General features: G+C 44.2%; 1 protein-coding gene across 3 annotated transcripts in view; it reads left to right on the plus strand.

Annotated features, from left to right (window-relative positions):
• The window catches only part of dym (dymeclin), a 327900-nt gene that overhangs the window by 274975 nt on the left and 32693 nt on the right, over positions 1-20232 (plus strand). For all 3 annotated transcript variants that reach the window (XM_033033648.1, XM_033033656.1, XM_033033666.1), the window contains one exon: positions 19743-19925. In XM_033033648.1, the coding sequence (XP_032889539.1) occupies positions 19743-19925 (183 nt within the window). The remainder of the gene's footprint in view (positions 1-19742; positions 19926-20232) is intronic.

The following is a 20232-nucleotide window of genomic DNA, read 5'->3' on the forward strand; positions in this document are numbered from 1 at the left end:
TGTTGTATATATGGACTTCAGTAAGGCCTTTGACAATGTTCCTCATGGAAGGTTGGTAAAGAAGGTTCAATTGTTGGGTGTTAATGTTGGAGTAGCAAGATGGATTCAACAGTGGCTGAATGGGAGATGCCAGAGAGTAATGGTGGATGGCTGTTTGTCAGGTTGGAGGCCAGTGACTAGTGGGGTGCCACAGGGATCTGTGTTGGGTCCACTGTTGTTTGTCATGTGCATCAATGATCTGGATGATGGTGTGGTAAATTGGAGTATGCAGATGATACTAAAATAGGTGGTGTTGTGGATAATGAAGTAGATTTTCAAAGTCTACAGAGAGATTTATGCCAGTTGGAAGAGTGGACTGAAAGATGGCAGATGGAGTTTAATGCTGATAAGTGTGAGGTGCTACATCTTGGCAGGACAAATCAAAATAGGACGTAAATGGTAGTGAATTGAGGAATGCAGTTGAACAGAGGGATCTAGGAATAACTGCACAGTTCCCTGAAGGTGAAATCTCATGTAGATAGGGTGGTAAAGAAAGCTTTTGGTGTGCTGGCCTTTATAAATCAGAGCATTGAGTATAGAAGTTGGGATGAAATGTTAAAATTGTACAAGGCATTGGTGAGGCCAATTCTGGAGTATGGTGTACAATTTTGGTTGCCTAATTATAGGAGGGATGTCAACAAAATAGAGCGAGTATAGAGGAGATTTACTAGAATGTTGCCTGGGTTTCAGCAACTAAGTTACGGAGAAAGGTTGAACAAGTTAGGTCTTTATTCTTTGGAGCGCAGAAGGCTAAGGGGGGACTTGATAGAGGTCTTTAAAATGATGAGAGGGATAGACAGAGTTGACGTGGATAAGCAGAGAGTGGTAGCTGTGTGGAATGTAGCTACCAGTGGAGGTGGTGGAGGCAGGTTCGATTTTATCATTTAAAAATAAATTGGATAGTTATATGGACGGGAAAGGAATGGAGGGTTATGGTCTGAGTGCAGGTAGATGGGACTAGGGGAGAATAAGTGTTCGGCACGGACTAGAAGGGCCGAGATGGCCTGTTTCCGTGCTGTAATTGTTATATGGTTATATGGTCTCAGCCTCAACTACCTCCTCTGGCAGCTTGTTCCACACACCCACCACCCTTTGTATGAAACAGTTATGGGGAGCAGGAGAAAGGTGGGAGGGATGGATCAGCGGAATAGACTAGATGGGCCAAATGGCATACGTCTGCTCCTATCACCTATGGCCTTATGAATTATGAGCTATATTATAGATTATGGCCTTGGTTACATGCAGCTCATTGGTTACATGCAGCTCATGGCAGCACCAGATAAAATAATTGCATTTGGATCGAGCCATTTTCGACACTTTGATTCATTTGTTTGATTCTGTGAAATCAATCAAATACAGTTTTGTCTTGTAAAATATTGTGATAACTAGTAAGCAGGTTAAATATGGAGGATTCACATTTAGCCAGAGGTTTCACCAATGTAGGATTAAGTTCTTTTGAAGATTCCATCTTATTGACAAACAGTAAGATGAACATACAGTTGGTGTCATTGCTAATTATAGTGCAGTGACCTATAACTGAGACATTTTTTGGAATTTTTGGGATTTTTTGAAGAAGCACACACATTCCCGATATCCAATAATTCTAGGATTCATCTGAAATTTATGAGCTTACAAAACCACCCCCCCCACACACATATAAACACACACACACACACACACACACACACACACACACACACACACACACACACACACACACACACACACACACACACACACACACACACACACACACACACACACTAACCACCCCCTTGATATTATATTAATATTATTCATTAGCTCCTTTTACCCCATTCCCGCCCTATCTCGAAGGGCAGAGAGAGTGGGAGAGGGAGAGAGGGGAGGGGGTGGAGATGAGGGGGGGAGAGGAGGGGGGTAGAGGGGGGAGGAGAGAAGGAGAGGGGGAGGAGAGTAGGGGAGAGGGGTTCGAAGGGGGAGGGAGGAGAAGGGTGAGGGGGGGAAGGGAGACGGACGGGGACGGGCAAAGGGAAGGGGAGGGAGGTGGAGGGGGGACGGGGAGGCGGGGAGAGGGAGGGGGGGGAGGATGGGGATGGAGGAGATGGGGAAAGAGAGGGAGGAGGGGGGTAGGGAGGGGTGGGGAGGGGAGGGGAGAGTGTGCGAGTTGACTGCGAGCGGGAGGTGACCAATTGACTGCGAGTCGGGAGTTTAGAAGGATGAGAGGGCATCTTATTGAAACATATTGTTGTGTATTTGGGTACTTGGAACTGACTCAAAGGAACTCTCAGATACAGGAGTAAACTAACAAGCTTCTTTATTGCAGGACGCCACCTTGAGTCTCTCTAGCGCATGCGTCCCCTCACACAAGACATAACATATGCTAATTATATTACATACATCACACTGCTCCCCCTTTAGCTTGGAGGCGAATAACACCTTTTCTAGTACGTTAAATATAATTGATTAACACACAGTTGCAAAATTATATTATTACAGTCATCTTACATTACATCCTCATAACTGTAAACTGTATCTAAACTTAGCATTTATAATGGTTCATTCCACTCATCTTTCTAATCACTCTAGCTCTACCTGTATCTCTGCCTTTTCCCTTTTTAAATATCCTAATCTAATTTGCAGATTTCTTCCTGTTCTTGATATTCTGCTAAAATTACCATTTCCTCTGTTTCTGTTCCTTATTTGTAGGTATGTTGCAAAGCCTACCTGAAGTGTCGCTGAATATCTGCCGCTGAGGTTGTGCGCGATTTTGGCGCCGTTTAGAGGGGGCGGGTTTAAAACGCGATTTTCTCTAAGCTGTTCCAATCGAAAATGTTCAGCCTAGTTAATTATTAACGAAAAATCGCTGATAGACCCCGTCGCAAAAGCTATTATTAGGTTTAAAGGCCTTGAATAATAGTTATAGTAGTTTAAAAATCAATCTTTAAACCCGCGACCGTCAGCAACCGCAGGGTCTCATAAAGAAAATAGCAGAAGGTGGGCTGTATATTTTTACATTCAAAAGGGCTTCTAAAGATCCTTTTATACAAAATTTAATATTGCGAGTAGCTCAATTTGGGCCCATTATATCGCGCAGTATTTTTCTCGGCATTTGAGGCACAAATCTACCGCAATGTGAACGTTCTAAACCAGCGCGTTCCACAGGGACCCACTGGAAAGCTGATTTAAATGGGCATTTATTTACAGCAATTGAACACTGAATTCCTTCCATTTGGCCTATAAATTAATGTAAATGAGATTTAAAAATCATGTTTTATTGTGAATTATTTGTGAATATTATTTGGACATTTAGGCTATTTAAAAATGTTAATCATTTATTAAGAAATGGATAGATGTTTAGATCTAGTAATTGAAGTCTGAAATTAGCTACAATTAGGTAACTAACTAATTATATGCTTTAATTTCAGGTCATCCAAGTAAGATTATTTTATATTTGTTTCAGAATGCTTCAATCTATGATAACTGAAAATTTCATTCAGTTCTCTTAATTTTTAAGAAAGTTATGGGCTTTTGACTGTTCACGATCACAACTTTTTTGTTATGTCCATAGAAAATCAATAGGGAACAAGATGCTCATTTCCGAGTATGAAAATGGCCATAACTTTTTAAATACTTGAGATATGAAAGTGAATTAGATGTCAAATTAAACTTATTTTTATGCTTTATCTGATGGGATAAATTACAGACTTGATTTTTAAAATCTCAAAATTTTGTAACATTGCTATTATTTGTAGGTGGGATCTGACACATGACTGCAGGTTTTCGTTTATCAGTCGCTCTCTGTCGCTCAATTTCCTGGCGCTACGTATTTATCTGCTCTTGTTGTATAATGAGATTCTGCATTGCATAAACATTTGTCCATTGCTCAGTGAAGGAAGCTCCATGCTGGACTATACTGAAGTGTCCTAATCGCAATTGGTCTTGCATACTTTTGTCTCGACCGACAAGCCTCTCTTCTTTAGACTTTTCTATTAACAGCTTTTTACTCATCGTCACACATTTATTTAACCGTTCTTTGCAACGTTTAAGTATTTTCTGCTGTTCGTCTATTTGTCTTCTTAAATCACCTTTCTGGTTATTCATCAAGAAGTAGGATCTACATTGTCCTTGCAATACAACAGTGGCTTTGATTTGCGCTCTGTATATTTTTCTTACTACATAAGCACGGTAGTGAGACTGCACTACAACTGCTGTATAAATCGGTTTGAGGAAGTCTTTCCTATATCGTTTAAGCCTTTTGTATCGTTTCAGCCTTTTCTGTTGTGCATCTATTTGTCTCCTTAGGTCTTTCCTATACCAACTCATTCAGAGTACTGACTGCACTTTTACAGTAGCTCTCTTTTGCTTAACCCACTGCCTAACCACCATATTCTTGTAGGCAGTCTGAATGGTAATAGTTGCATCCCTCATTGACTGATATTGCACAAACTGGGAATGCCCTATTTTGCATGCTTTGTACCATCTCTGGATCGAAATGACTGCTTGTCGCATAGCTCTGTACCATACCCTTAATCGGTAACCACGGTATGCAGCTTGCAGAGTGACTACAGCCGCCTTTTGCATCAAGAAATGCGTTCTTGTAATGCACATTCTTATGAATGACTTAATATAGCGTGCTGCCTTGGTTTTCTCTACCAATACTCTGGCTTTGGTCCCGCGGTATAAGGCCTGAATCCACACCACAGCTTCTCTCAAACTTTTATACTGTCTCACTTGGACATCTCTTATCTGGCATGTTCTGTATCGTTGCTGTACCGCAATGGCAGACCAGCGTAGTTTCTTAAAATACTGACGCTGTTTATACATCTGATAATAAGTCTGTATGACCTTGACAGATTTATGCATGCCCCGCTGTTGCCTTCGAACAAGCATTCCACGGTAGGCTGCCTAAAGCAGTACAACGCTTCTGCGTACCTTGATGTAAGTTTTGCGATTACTTTCCATTTGAAGGTGTGCCCTATAATGGGTTTGTACTATTATAGCTGCCAAACTCATTGCCTTGTATTGACGGTATACTCTGTGCCTTCTAAATGCGGCTTGTATTACCGTTGCTGCCTTCTGTTTGTTCCGGATTTCTCTCCGTACCTTCATACCCCTGAATGCAGCTTGAATAGCTAGAAACATAGAAACATAGAAAGTAGGTGCGAGAGTAGACCACCAGGTCCGTCGAGCCCGCACCGCCATTCGCTCATGGCTGAACACTAAACAGACACACTTACCCACAAACAGTAGACACAAGACACAGAACACAAGACACTACCCTCCCCTTTATACCGCTATCACCCCTCTCCACCCCAAAAACCTCGTGATCTCCTGGGGGAGGCAAAAAACCGGATAAAAACCCAGGTCCAATTCGGGAAAAAAATCCGGGAAATTCCTCTCCGACCCCAATCTAGGCGATCGACACTTGTCCAGGAGATCACTCAGGTCTTACTATACTAACCATACCTAGGTCCATATCCCTGCCCTCTCCCCGTAGCCCCTTATCCCCTTGGCAGCTAAAAAACCATCTATTTTAGTCTTAAATATATTTAAAGTTTCTGCTTCCACTGCTCCCTGGGGCAGTGAATTCCATAAATTAACCACCCTCTGGGTGAAGAAGTTCTTCCTCATCTCAGTTTTAAAAGAGCCCCCCCTTATTCTGCAACTATGTCCCCTAGTTCTAGTTTCCCCGATCATTGGGAACATCCTCGGTGCATCCACCCGATCAAGGCCCCTCACGATCTTATATGTTTCAATGAGATCGCCTCTCATTCTTCTAAACTCCAAAGAGTAGAGTTCCAGCCTACTTAACCTTTCCTCATATGTCAATCCCCTCATTGCAGGAATTAATCTTGTAAACCTTCGCTGCACTGCCTCCAGGGCTAGTACATCCTTTCTTAAGTATGGACCCCAGAACTGTACACAGTATTCCAAATGTGGTCTCACTAATACTGTGTACAGCTGCAGCAAGACCTCCGTGTTTTTATACTCAATCCCCCTAGCAATAAAGGCCAAAACTCCATTGGCCTTCCTGATTGCTTGCTGCACCTGCATACTAACTTTTAGTGATTCATGTACTAATACCCCTAGATCCCTTTGCGTTGCATTACAACGCAGCTCCTCCTCATTTAGAAAATAACTTGCCCTATCATTTTTTTTCCCAAAGTGAATGACTTCACATTTATTAGTATTAAACTTCATCTGCCAAGTTGTTGCCCACTCACCTAGCTTATCTATATCCTTTTGCAGACTCTTCCTATCCTCCTCATCCCCTACTTTTCCTCCCATTTTTGTATCGTCCGCAAATTTTGATATATTACACTTGGTTCCCTCCTCCAAATCATTTATATAAATTGTGAACAACTGGGGTCCCAGCACCGACCCTTGCGGAACCCCGCTAGTTACCGGTTGCCATCCCGAGTATGAACCATTTATCCCCACTCTCTGCTTCCTATTTGTTAGCCAATCCTCTACCCATGCTAATATATTACCCCCAATTCCATAATTTTTTATTTTTAGCAATAGTCTCTTATGTGGCACCTTGTCAAAAGCCTTTTGGAAGTCCAAGTATACCACATCCACCGGTTCCCCTTTATCCACCCGGGTTGTTACTTCCTCAAAGAATTCGAGCAAATTCGTTAAACAGGACTTCCCCTTCACAAAACCATGCTGGTTCTGTCCGATGAAGTCATGTTTATCCAAGTGCCCCGTTAGTGTTTCTTTAATAATTGTCTCTAACATTTTACCCACCACCGATGTTAGACTAACCGGTCTATAGTTACCCGCTTTCTGTTTACTTCCTTTTTTAAATATAGGTGTTACATTGGCCATTTTCCAATCCACTGGGACCGTTCCTGCCTCCAGGGAGTTTTGGAAAATTATCACCAATGCATCCACAATCCCCACCGCTATCTCCCTCAAGACCCTTGGATGTAATCCATCAGGCCCAGGGGATTTATCCTCCTTCAGTCTCATTAATTTCCCTAATACCACCTCCTTGGTGATCTTAATAGTATTTAGCTCCTCCATTCCTACCGCCCCCTGTTTATCCAACATTGGAATATTTTTTGTGTCTTCTATGGTGAAGACTGATACAAAATACTCGTTTAATGCCTTTGCCATTTCCATGTTCCCCACCAACAACTCTCCAGTCTCACCCTCCAATGGACCAACGTTCACCTTAGCCACCCTTTTTCTTTTTATATAGCTATAAAAACTCTTACTATTAGTTTTTATGTTGTTTGCTAAATTCCTTTCATAGTCTATTTTCCCCGTCTTAATTAATCTCTTAGTTATTTTTTGCTGACCTTTAAATGCTTCCCAATCCTCTACCCTCACACTATCTCTGGCTACCTTATATGCCATTGCCTTCAGCCGAATACTATCCTTTATAGTTTTACTGAGCCATGGCTGACTGTTCTTACCCTTACCCCTTTTTTTCTTCATAGGAATAAATTTTTCTTGAAGGTTATACAGTAGACCCTTAAACGTACACCACTGCTCATGTACCGTCTTATTCTTGAGTCTGCTATCCCAGTCAACTTTGATCAGCTCAGTCCTCATACCTTCATAATCCCCCTTATTTAGACTAAGCACCCTAGCCTGAGTTTCAACCTGCTCCACTTCTATTTGAATATGGAATTCGACCATATTGTGGTCACTTGTTCCCAACGAGTCCCTAACTATGACATTTTTAATTAATCCTGCTTCATTACACAGGACCAGATCCAAGATTGCCTCCCCCCTTGTCGGTTCTGTGACATACTGTTCTAGGAACCCGTCTCTAATACATTCTATAAATTCTTCCTCTAGTCTACCCTGCCCAGTTTGGTTTGCCCAATTAATATGAAAATTGAAGTCCCCCATGATTACAGCAGTTCCCTTTTTACATGCGTCAACTATTTGCAGATTTATGTTCTGACTAACAGCGTCACAGCTATTTGGAGGTCTATAAATTACACCCACTAGTGTTTTTTTTCCCCTTGTTATTCTCTATCTGTACCCAAGCTGTTTCACTATCCTGATCCTTCAACGCAATATCCTTCCTCTCTATTGCCGTTATTCCCTCCCTTATTAAAAGGGCCACCCCTCCTCCCTTTCTTTCCTGTCTATCTTTCCTAATTGTCGAGTACCCCTCTATATTTAACTCCCAGTCCTGATCCCCTTGCAGCCATGTCTCTGTAATGGCCACGATATCATAACTATATATACTTAATTGCACCGTTAATTCATTTATCTTATTACGAATACTCCGTGCATTTAGATAAAGCACTTTCAGATGATTTTTACTACCCTTCCTTTCCGTTTTTGCCCCTTTTACATCTAGAGCTTTATCTTCACCCATTATGTCTCCTGTCACATTTTGACTTTCCGCTTCCCCACTGATACCCTGCTCTATTTCCTCTACCCCTGCCGTTATTACCCCCCTTGATACCTCCCCCCCGCTACTTAGTTTAAAGACCTCTCTACTGCCCTAGTTATATGATTTGCCAGGACCCCAGTCCCAGCACCGTTCAGGTGAAGTCCGTCCTTACAGAACAGATCCCCCCTGTCCCAGTACTGGTGCCAGTGGCCCAAGAAACCAAACCCATTATTCCCACACCAGTCTTTGAGCCACGCATTCAGCTTTTTAATTTTACGTACCCTCGCCGATTTGGCCCGTGGCTCAGGTAGCAATCCGGAGATCAGTACCCTCGAGGTTCTGCTTTTTAATTTATTCCCTAACTGCTCAAACTCCTTCAGCAGATCCTCCTTCCTCGTCCTTCCTATGTCATTGGTCCCCACATGGACCACGACCACTGGATCCTCCCCCTCCCACTGCAAATTTCTCTCCAGCATCGCAGAGATATCCTTAACCCTAGCACCGGGTAGGCAACACAGCCTTCGGGACATGTTCTGCTGGCCGCAGAGAACCTTATCTACCCCCCGAATAATACTATCCCCTATCACTACGGCATTTCTTCTAACTCCCCCCTCTTGAATGGCCCCCTGATCCACGGTGCTGCAGCCAGGTTGCTCATCCCTCCCACAGCCCCTGATCCCGTCCTTACATTGAGTAAGAGCCTCGGTCATGCTCGTCAGGGACAAGGGCTGTGGCTCCTGCCGCATCTCCTCCTGGTTCCCCCTACCTGCCTCGCTTATGGCCACACCTTCCTTTCCTTGCTCACTGCCTACTGAATTAGTTAAACTGGTCGGTGTGACCATCCCCTGGCACAAAACATCCAGGTAATACTCCCCCTCCCTGATGTACCGCAGCGTATGAAGTTGGGTCTCCAGCTCATCAATGCGGAGCTGGAGTTCCTCTAGCCTCAAACACTTACTGCAGCTGTAGGGATCTTCTACATCAATGGTGTCGACAAATTCCCACATCTCGCAGTATTGGCACATCTCCTGACCGCCCATCTTATATAAATAATTAACTGGTCCTATTTAAGAATCCCCTACTGTATTGATACACCCCTTATTTATATAATCCTACCTCCTATAAATGGGAAAGTACTCACCCCAGCCGTAAATTACCTACTGGTTTGGCTGTCTAGTGGTAATTCCGTCCGCTCTTCCTGTCTGGTCCACTGCTCCCTTGCAGTGCGTGGCAAACCTCTTTGCCTCTGTTTTATATCTACAGTGCGTGGCAAACCTCTTTGCCAACCTCTTTGCCTCTGTTTTATATCTACAGTGCGTGGCAAACCTCTTTGCCAACCTCTTTGCCTCTGTTTTATATCTACAGTGCGTGGCAAACCTCTTTTAGAGTTGCCCTTTGGATGGCAATTTCTCTTTGCCTTTGACTTCTGCCACTTTGCATTTGCCCTTTGTCCCTTAGCACTTGACCTGTGTCATTTTGCACTTGACTTGTGTCATTTTGCACTTGACTTGTGTCCCTTTGCACTTGACTTGTGTCCCTTTGCACTTGACTTGTGTCCCTTTGCACTTGACTTTTGTCCTTTTGCACTTGACTTTTGTCCTTTTGCACTTGACCTTTGTCCTTTTGCACTTGACCTTGGTCCTTTGAGGGACTCTGCCCTCTTTAGTTCAGGCTCCTTGCCTCTGGATGCCCTTGGAGGTTTTGGCGAGAAATGAGCCATTAATGCCTCCTTACACTCCTCATACATTTTATATGTGGGCTTTGCTGGCAGCAGTAACATACGTAAGGTCTGATAACCCTCTCTTCCTAAGCCTAATATGAACCATGCTCTCTTCTTCTCCGCTGCAGCGATATCATTGGAAATGAAACAAGCCTCCAAGACTTTGGCCCATTTCTCAAAATTACACCCATAATCTAACTGGGGCACGTTTCCTACAATTTGAAAAGCCATGCTACCTGTTGCTATTCAGGTGCACTATCTTCTGTTCTCTCACTGTGTATTCTGCGCTAGACTTAATCCTTCTACACACTAAGAAGTGATCCAGCCCACTGACTATTACTAATTCTTATAATAATAGATTTATACTATTAACCAACATTTCATGTTAATAGACATTTAGAACATTTTAACCATATTCCTACTACGCACACAGATTTACTATTAATAACAGTGACCAATGCATTACATCCAAACAGTCCCGCTTTTACAGTGAAGGAATAGTGAACAATGCATTACATTCTACAGTCCTGCTTTTATTTTGAAGGATTTCACTGGTCCAGCTTGTCGGCCTATGGACTCCGGTGCCTTCTCGACCTCTCGAGCTGTCCACAACGGTACTTTTGCTGCTGGCCTCACCAGACCTCCACTTTTGCTGCTTTTGCTGGCTCCCCCGGGCTTCACCGTTACTTTTGCTGCCGTTGGCTCACTGCCCAGTCGACTACCGCTGCTCCGCCGACTTGCCTGCCCGCTGGCTCCACAGCCCTCCCGGCTGCTACTGGACCCGCTGCTCGGCTCGTCGCTGGCTCCGTGGACACCCTGCGGAAGGTGTGTCGCTGCTAGTTACTGCTGCTAGTCCCCGATGTTCCAAGCATCAGGACTGTGCCCCGCCGTCGGGGGCTGGGTAAGCACTGTGTCCCGCTTCACTCGCGCGGACCCGCTTCTCCCTCGGCCGGTTTTCTCTCGCGACCGGGCTTTCTCCACTTTCTGCTCACGACCGGGCTGACTCTACTCCCGACCGGGCTGAAGTGCTTGAGTGCTGTGTCCTGCTTCTCTCGTGCGGACCCACTCTTTGCTCGGGGCCGGACTTCCTCTCACGTCCGGGCTTTCCCCCTCGGCCGGTCCGCATCTCTTGCGCGGCCGGACCCTCTTTTCTGCTCACGGTCGGGCTGACTCTGCTCCCGACCGGGCTTTCTCTACTCAGGGCCATCTCTTGCGACCGGGCTTTCTCTCACGACCGGTCCGTTTCTTTCGCGGCCAGTTTTTTTTCATTCTGCCGGTCAGCTTCTCTCGCGTCCGGCTTTCTCCCTCGACCGGGCTGACTCTTCTCCCAGCCGGGCTGACTCCGTTTCGTCGGTGGCTTCACTGGACCTGTCCGTGACCTACCCGGTACTAGGCCCTCACTCTACGTCGTTGGCGGCTCCTGGGCCTGGCTGTGGGCTACACAGCCCTGGAAAACGTACAAAGTCGGCGGCAGTTGCTGGGCCTCTTCTGCCCCTTAAGGCCTTGGCTACACAGCCCTGGAAAATGTTCCAGCTAAGTTGACACTGTCGCTGTCCTGCTGGTTAGGCTTCCAGCTCTCGGCTGCTTTCTTCGGTGACACTTACTTACTGCCCCACTTGTTTTCCTTGCTTCCTGTTCCGACCTTTCTTTTCTTTGGCGCCAATTCAAAACCATTTGGCGCCAAATCTTTTGGCTTAGTGCCGTTCCACTTTGTTTCCAAACACAACCTTTTTTTTTTTTTCTGACAGTCCGTCTTCTTTCCTTTTCTGTTTTTTTATCCTCGTCGTGCTGTTGTTGTGTGTTTTGGTGTGACAATTCACCTAAAACTTGTACAAAGACTATTCATCTTGAGGAATTTGACAAAAAAAACAACTCGGTCTAAAATGAGTAACAATCCGAAGGACGACATCTTGCCACGTAGACACAACATAGAGATAGCCTGACAAAACTCGCCGACTTGTACAGCTGATGTTTTAAATGCAGTCCCCGGCATAGAAGGATCTGCAGGCCTCTCTTGTCCGGCTCGCAAACAACTGCGACACAACTCCGTATCTAATGTTTAAACTGTTAAACAATCCTACGTGTTGCCAAACAGTCCTGTGGGTGAGTTCACAAACTCTATCCCATCCTCGTCACCAATTGTAGTGTATTTGGGTACTTGGAACTGACTCAAAGGAACTCTCAGATACAGGAGTAAACTAACAAGCTTCTTTATTGCAGGACGCCACCTTGAGTCTCTCTAGCGCATGCGTCCCCTCACACAAGACATAACATATGCTAATTATATTACATACGTCACACTGCTCCCCCTTTAACTTGGAGGCAGGTAACACCATTTACATTATATACATTACACATATAAGGTTGTTAAGGGTTTGGACACGCTAGAGGCAGGAAACATGTTCCCGATGTTGGGTGAGTCCAGAACCAGGGGCCACAGTTTAAGAATAAGGGGTAAGCCATTTAGAACGGAGCCGAGGAAACACTTTATCTCACAGAGAGTTGTGAGTCTGTGGAATTCTCTGCCTCAGAGGGCGGTGGAGGCTGGTTCTCTGGATACTTTCAAGATACTCTGGATTTTTACACAGAGAGTGGTGAATCTGTGGAATTCTCTGCCACAGAAGGTAGTTGAGGCCAGTTCATTGGCTATATTTAAGAGGGAGGTAGATGTGGCCCTTGTGGCTAAAGGGATCAGGGGGTATGGAGAGAAGGCAGGGATGGGATACTGAGTTGGATGATCAGCCATGATCATATCAAATGGCGGTGCAGGCTCGAAGGGCCGAATGGCCTACTCATGCACCTATTTTCTATGTTTCTATGTTTCTATGAGAGCTAGATAGGGCTCTTAAAGATAGCCCTATCTAGGGGATATGGGGAGAAGGCAGGAACGGGGTACTGATTGGGAATGATCAGCCATGATCACATTGAATGGTGGTGCTGGCTCAAAAGACCGAATGGCCTACTCCTGCACCTATTGTCTATTGTCTATTGGACCCATTAATCCCTACTCTTTGTTTCCTGTCTGCCAACCAATTTTCTATCCATGTCAGCACCCTAACCCCAATACCATGTGCTCTAATTTTGCCCACTAATCTCCTATGTGGGACCTTATCAAATGCTTTCTGAATTTACTTGCAGCATCAGACGTGACACATAACCACAATGTGATGAGATAATGGACATTAAATAGTTGCTATAATTTGTATTGTCGCGATTTCATTTCCTACCACACAAACTTGAGGATCCTATATAGACTGACTCTGAGGAAATGAGGCAGCAGTAATGTGAGCAGACAGTCTGATGTCTGAAATGTTGTAGCACAGAATAATCTGCTTCATTTAAAATTCTGCATTATAGAAGATTATTGAAAGTTCCTTTTATGCAGTTGCGTAACCGTAAACCACAAATTAATTCCAATATTATCTTGTACAGACTATACCTCACAGATTTACATACATAAGTATATGTTTCCATTAAATTGCTCGGTAATATATTCTGTCCATCTACTCTGTCCATCAGCTTTCAATGCATTTCCTCTCTCACATATCCATCAGCTGCTCTATGATTCTTTTGCCACTTATTTATACTAAGAAGTAATTTGCAGTAACATAAACTAATCCTCCAGGATATCTTGGGACTTGCGAGGGATCTAGACCAAACGGCAGAAACCCAAGCACATATTCAGAGAGAGAGAATGCCCAAACTCCACAAGGTCAACTCTCAAGATGTGTACTGAACCTGAGTTTGTTGAGTTGGTATTAATATTGCTTTCTTGCAGTAACCAAAAATTATATTTGTGTGCTATCCAGTCAAATTAATGATATTATACATCAATCAAGCCACACACAAGTATAACAGGTACTGCACAGAGAAAAATACCAGAGTTTAGAATATCATAGTTTTACAGCATTGTTGCATTACAGTTACAGAGAAATAATCCAGCGTCCACAATGAAGGCCCTTGATTATTTTGGCGGGAAGTTTGGAGGATGAATTTGGATCGGATTATATTGTTGAAGCCGGAGCTGTAGAGTTGTGAGGATCATCACTGTGCTAACCTTTCTGGATAATTTTCTATCCAAGATTATGATGTGCTAACTCTGCCAACATCTCTGGCATTTTTGTCTTCTCCCATGCTCATAATTTCTCCTAATTCCCCATCTATGCCTGCATTGACATTTTTTTCCATCATTCTTCAGTTTTCCCTGTCATATTACGCCTCACTTTCCCCATGAGGCTCAAAGATTGTGGTGATTTGCCATCTTGATTCCATTCTCACATAACTTCTGAAAGTAAACTTTCCATGTGTTCATGGTTCCCATTTTTAGGTATTCTTTTCACTTCTAAAGCATTTGAGGTAATACTGAACTTAAACAATCTACAGTCACCCCATGCATTTTTTCCTGAGCTTTCTAATCTTATTTTTGTCACTAAGATTCTCAAAAATTTAGTGCCTCCCATCTCTTTATCTATCATTCTCACAATTTCTGATCAGGTCAAGTCCCAGAAGTTAATTGTTATGACATGCAAATGATCTGCTTTGCCTTTCCTTTCCCAGCGTATTGAATTTTTAATTTGCACGTTGCTCCACTTGGCAAGGCCTTTCATCTCTTTTGCGCTTCCAGATATTTAGCCTTCCCCTCCCTTCTTTCCTTCTAAAATGAAAGCTTTTCTGTCTTTCTTGTTATTTCCCCAGCTTTTTTTGTTATTTCATTCCTCTTACAAAGCTGTGTAGTCTTTTTCTCAATAAAAGGCAATAATTGAGGAGATGAGGAAATTGCATTTGAGACGTTAGTAGATGGACCAGTTGATAATGGGTGACCTCTGGTGTAGTAAATAAAAGTGAAAATTGATTATTCTTATTTAGAATTATTAGACATATAAGTAAATGAGCTGATAGCATATTGAGGAGTCTCATTTGCTATGAAGTCAGGTGTGGAGGTCAGCCCTGAACTGGGAGGGAATACCCAGCGCAATTTCTTTCCTTCCTTGTACGTCAGTGCTTTATTTGTGGTGCAAAGTAAGTGTGGGCAGGAATGGTTTCTTTCAGAAATTCAAAGGTAACTGTGTAACTATGTCAGAACAGGTTGATGGGGAATTACACAGCCATGAACATATTGAAATAGGTTCAATGGAAGAATGTGTGTTATTGACCATGTTAATTGAAGGACAGATGAGGCACCACATTGGCAGTGACAGAAGATAACAGGAGCAAGTTTGTGATTTCACAGGCAATCGCTCTGCAAACTCTAGTCCATGGTCATTTATTTTCTCTCTCTTTCTCTCTGTATTCATAATACAGCATGACAATTCTTCTTGGCTTTACCTCTCTCTTCCCTTTGAACCCAAATGTCTGCTGCTTCTATTCATCCTTCTGACATCCATATTGTGCTGAACCAAATTGAAATTAAGCCGATACAGGATCAATACTATCTGAACTCATTTCTTTCTAGAATCTCAAACCAATCTTCCTCCAGTTAAAACTCAAAACCTCCATTGCCTAACCACTATATTTGAATTTACTTTTTTAATATATATTGTTGTCTCCTGGTAGCATCCTCCCTTTTGTTTTCACTTTGTTTTGCCAAATTTCACTATTGCACTGCTTGGTACAGGATTGAGTCAGGCAGACCAGATCTTAATCAGTCTGGTTAGACAGTTTGCCAAATACTTACAGTCTAGACTCCTATTTAATGAATTCTAACTTAGACGAGGTGAGGGAGCAGGTAGCATCAACAGAACACCCTTTGTAGCATGATTCAATTACTCCATGAAAGGGGAAATGGCAAATTGTTGGAAATGAAGTAAAGGAACAACATCAGGCAAGTTTTAGGAATTATGGCCTATACCTTAAGGTTTTATGCCGTCACTCTTCCAAATTAATCAGCCATGTCCCACACCCTCTACTGATCTTATTTCTCGGAATAATTCATGCTCAGTTGACAAATTAATGCCAGGTCTGAGGAAAGATTCCTGGGGTAGGTCAAAGCAGGTTCCCTCTGTAAGGCACCTGAGGTAGAGATAATCATCATCATTTGGAGCTGCCTCTAAACTGGTTATTCAACTGGGCTGTCACGCATCAACAATTTTTCTTTCATGTCATAAAAAAGAGTATTACAATTGTATAATGAGTAATGCTCATTTATTTAGAGAGTTTTTAGACGTCTGAATGGATTTAAAGCTGTAGCATAGCCATGTATTAATATAATAATCAAAAAATAGCCAAATGCTCCAGATTCCAAACAGTAATTGATTCATTGAAGCACTTTGAGGGCAAGTAAAGTGTAAATGCTATTCAAGGCTATCCAAATGTCTTTGAAATGCTTTTATTGTACCTGCCTCAACTACTTCATCTGGCAGCTCGTCCATATACTTACCACCCTCGGTGTGAAAAAGTTGCCTATCAGATACCTATTAAATCATCCCCCTCTATGTCCCCTAGTTCTTGATTCCTCTACTCTGTGCATTCACCCCATCAATTCCCCTCATGATTTTATACACCTCTTTAAAATCACCCCTCAGACTTCTGCGTTCCAAGGAATAAAGTCCCAACCTTCCCAATTCCTTTCAATAGCTCAGGCTATAAACAATTGTATTGGAGTCTTGCATCAGGCATGCAGATAATGGAATTGATTGAGCATGATTAGATTGTAAATGCTGTGGCTGTTGGCCTGGAAAAGGAAAATGACATTAGTAAGTCTATCCTGCCAGTGGATTTACAGTTTGGGAGACAGTGTTAGTTCCCCCTTTAAGGGCCTGTTCCACTAACGCAACTTTTCAGCAACTGTCTTCGACCTTCAAGCTCGAGGGCACTCGCCTGAAAAACCTCGAGCTGGATCGACCGTCAGCACACGCACACGCACACGCACACGCACACACACACACACACACACACACACACACACACACACACACACACACACACAAAGCGCAAAGGCGGAGGCCAGGGAAAGCGGGAGAGCGCTGTCTAAAATTCACAATGAACAGGAAGGTAAAAGACTGTTGGCACAGTGTACGATAAGTCCTTTAGAGAGCAGGGGGGAAGGGGGGGGAGAAGGAGTGGAGATACTTTTAAGAAGCCAGACAACTTTTAATAAAGTTTAGCGGGCATTTAACATTACCAGTCGGTTTTCCTTGGTTCTGAAAACTCCAATGAGCCAATTAAAATGCCCGGTCAGCAAAGGAGATTGCCTACGGCTACCTCGACTGCCTATAACTACATAGCGACCGCACTCCAGGGGTGGGAGATTGCAACCTTCACGTGGTCCGCCCTGTTTCGACGAATGCAATCAACCCGGCGTGCGGAATCAAATAGAACAAATTGTCCTACAACTTTAGGCTGTGCACGCCATACGCAAGAAGAATAAGACGACCGCACTCCACTACACTACGAGTTCAAAAGAACCATGCCAACCAATTTTTACTCGTGGAAAATTTTTCAGCATGCTTAAAATTTTCCTAGACCAAACAGAGGCCGCAAGTATGCGGGAACTTCCCTCGAGCATGAAGGAGAGTTCCAGTGACCCCCTAGGACCATGTGTCGACCATGCTGCGAGTTTGAGTCGAATGCAAACTCTTCTAAACTCGCAAATTAGATCCCCGCAGTGGGATAGGCCCATAACTTTGAGGTGATTATTGCAAGATGTCCATGTTTCTGAAGGTTACAAGAGAGTGGGGACCCATAATGCTCGGACACTCATGATTTTAGTGTTCAATTTCAGGTCTCAAATTTGATCTCCATTGGCTAAAAAGTATGGGCTGACACACTGGTCAATGTTGAATTTCAAGAATGACTAGACAAAGTGGGACCCGTTGGGTCCATGTCACATGGGAGGCCTGGTCCCCCAACGCAACCCGTTCCTCAATGCAATATTCTACCACTCACCCGTTTCTCCCAATTCAACCCATCCCCCCAACGCAATAATGCACCACTCACGCATGGCCCACAACTGCGCAGGCACGGATCATTTCCCTCATCCCCCATCCCCCCCACTCCCCGCCCTCTTCTTTCCCCTCTCCTCCTCCCCTCCCCAATCCCTCCCTCACCTCTCCCTCTCCTTTCCCCTACCCTCAGTCACTCCCTCCATCCTTCCATAACTCCTCTCCCCTCCCTACCCCCCTCCTATCCCTCTATCCCCCACTCCTCACCTCACACCTCCCCCACTTTCCCCTTCTCCCTCCCTACCTTTCCTATCCCTCAATCCCCCCCACTCTCCCTCCTCACCTCCCCAGCATCTTTCCCCTCTCCTCCTCCCCTCCCCCAATCGGTCCCTCACCTCTCCCTCCCTCTCCTTTCCCCTACCCTCAGTCACTCCCTTCCTCCCTCCATCCATAAAAAGCAGCATCTGCAGTTCCTTCATCCACAGGTCATTCATTGTTAGCTGTGGTCTAGATCCCGTTGACTTGACGATTGGACCAGTTTGCATTGTGTGTGTGTGTGAGTCACTCAAACTCGGCCACCCTGCAACCCGACTCTCCCTCCCTCTCTCTGCCCACTCCGGCTTAGCTGCCACACGGCCCGTCCCCGTCCTGTCCGACCGCCCGCTGCTGGCCATCCCTGCCTTGCCCGCTGCTGTCGCTCGGCTCGTCCCCGCCCTGCCCACCGACCTGCCTGCCTGCTCGCTGCCGCTGCAGGGGAGGGGGGGGGAGATGGAGTCAGTGTTCGTCACCGTGGGCACCAAGAATTTCGACAAGCTGGTGGAAAAGATCTCCGAGAAGGCCGTGAGGGTTTACCTTCCTGTTCATCGTGGGTGTGAATTTCAGACAGCGGCCTCTTTCCCTGACCCCCACCTTTGCGATGTGTTTGTGTGTGTGTGTGTGTGTGTGTGTGTGTGTGCTGACAGTCAACCCAGCTTGCGGTTTGATCGCTGACGGTCGATCCAGCTCGAGGTTTTTTAGGCGAGTGCCCTCGAGCTTGAAGGTTGAAGACAGTTGCTGAAAAGTCGCGTAAGTGGGACAGGCCCTCATGGAAAGACTTTTCAGAAGCCTGATGACAGAGGCGAAGTAGGTCTTCCTGAGTCTGGTAAAATCTGACACTGAGTCTTTAAAGCTTCTACCTGACAGGAGCAGGGAGAAGACGGAATGACTAGGGTGGGTTGTCTTTGATTTTATAACCATATAACAATTACAGCACGGAAACAGGCCATCTCGGCCCTACAAGTCCGTGCCGAACAATTATTTTCCCTTAGTCCCACCTGCCTGCACTCATACCATAACCCTCCATTCCCTTCTCATCCATATGCCTATCCAATTTATTTTGTTGACTGCTTTTCCATGACATGTGTAGATGAAGTAAATATTCATGGGCACTAATAGATATAGTGCAGGCGCAACTACACGAATTGCCAGAATGAAATTTACAAGGTATATATGCATTTCTTGGGATACTTCCACATCCTTCTGGCTCAACACCATGACAACTGTTTGCTATAACATTTGCAACTTGCCATCTTTTTCCAGTGGTTGTTGACTCTACCCGTACTTTTGGAACTCCAGCTTGAAATTTTCGTCTCTAAACTTCTGTTTACATTGCGAGACTTTTATAGATACAGATAATTATGTGTCAATAATCTGATAATGAGACTGTCAATTTTGCTCCCTCTGGGATAGAAACTTACTCTTTGCACTTTCTTTTACACAGGCTCAAGATCTCACTGTGATAGAAGAAGTAATTCGAATGATGTTGGAGATCATAAATTCCTGCATTTCCTCCTCTCTTCATCACAATCCCAACCTGGTTTATGCACTCCTGTACAAACGGGACCTCTTTGAACAATTCCGCACACACCCTTCCTTCCAGGATGTGATGCAGAATCTCGACATGGTAAGGAATGAATTAGACAAACATTCCATTCATTAAACCTTCCCTAAGTCATTTGCAATGAGTTAGTTTGACTACAGATTTTTAACTAAAATTGTATGGTATAGATTTAAAATCTGACACTGTGATACATCGACCGCAGTTGAACATTGTTCACCAAAAATAGCAGCAAGTCCAGGAAGCAGACCTGCAGACAGAATGGTGTATTAGGCTGAGAAAATGATGTAGTTATGATTTAATACTGAATTAAATGGGAACTTTACATATTTCCACTCCACAGACCGCACATTTAATATTATCATTTTATTTT

Source organism: Amblyraja radiata, chromosome 1 (assembly GCF_010909765.2).
Source record: "Amblyraja radiata isolate CabotCenter1 chromosome 1, sAmbRad1.1.pri, whole genome shotgun sequence".
Lineage (NCBI taxonomy): Eukaryota > Metazoa > Chordata > Chondrichthyes > Rajiformes > Rajidae > Amblyraja > Amblyraja radiata.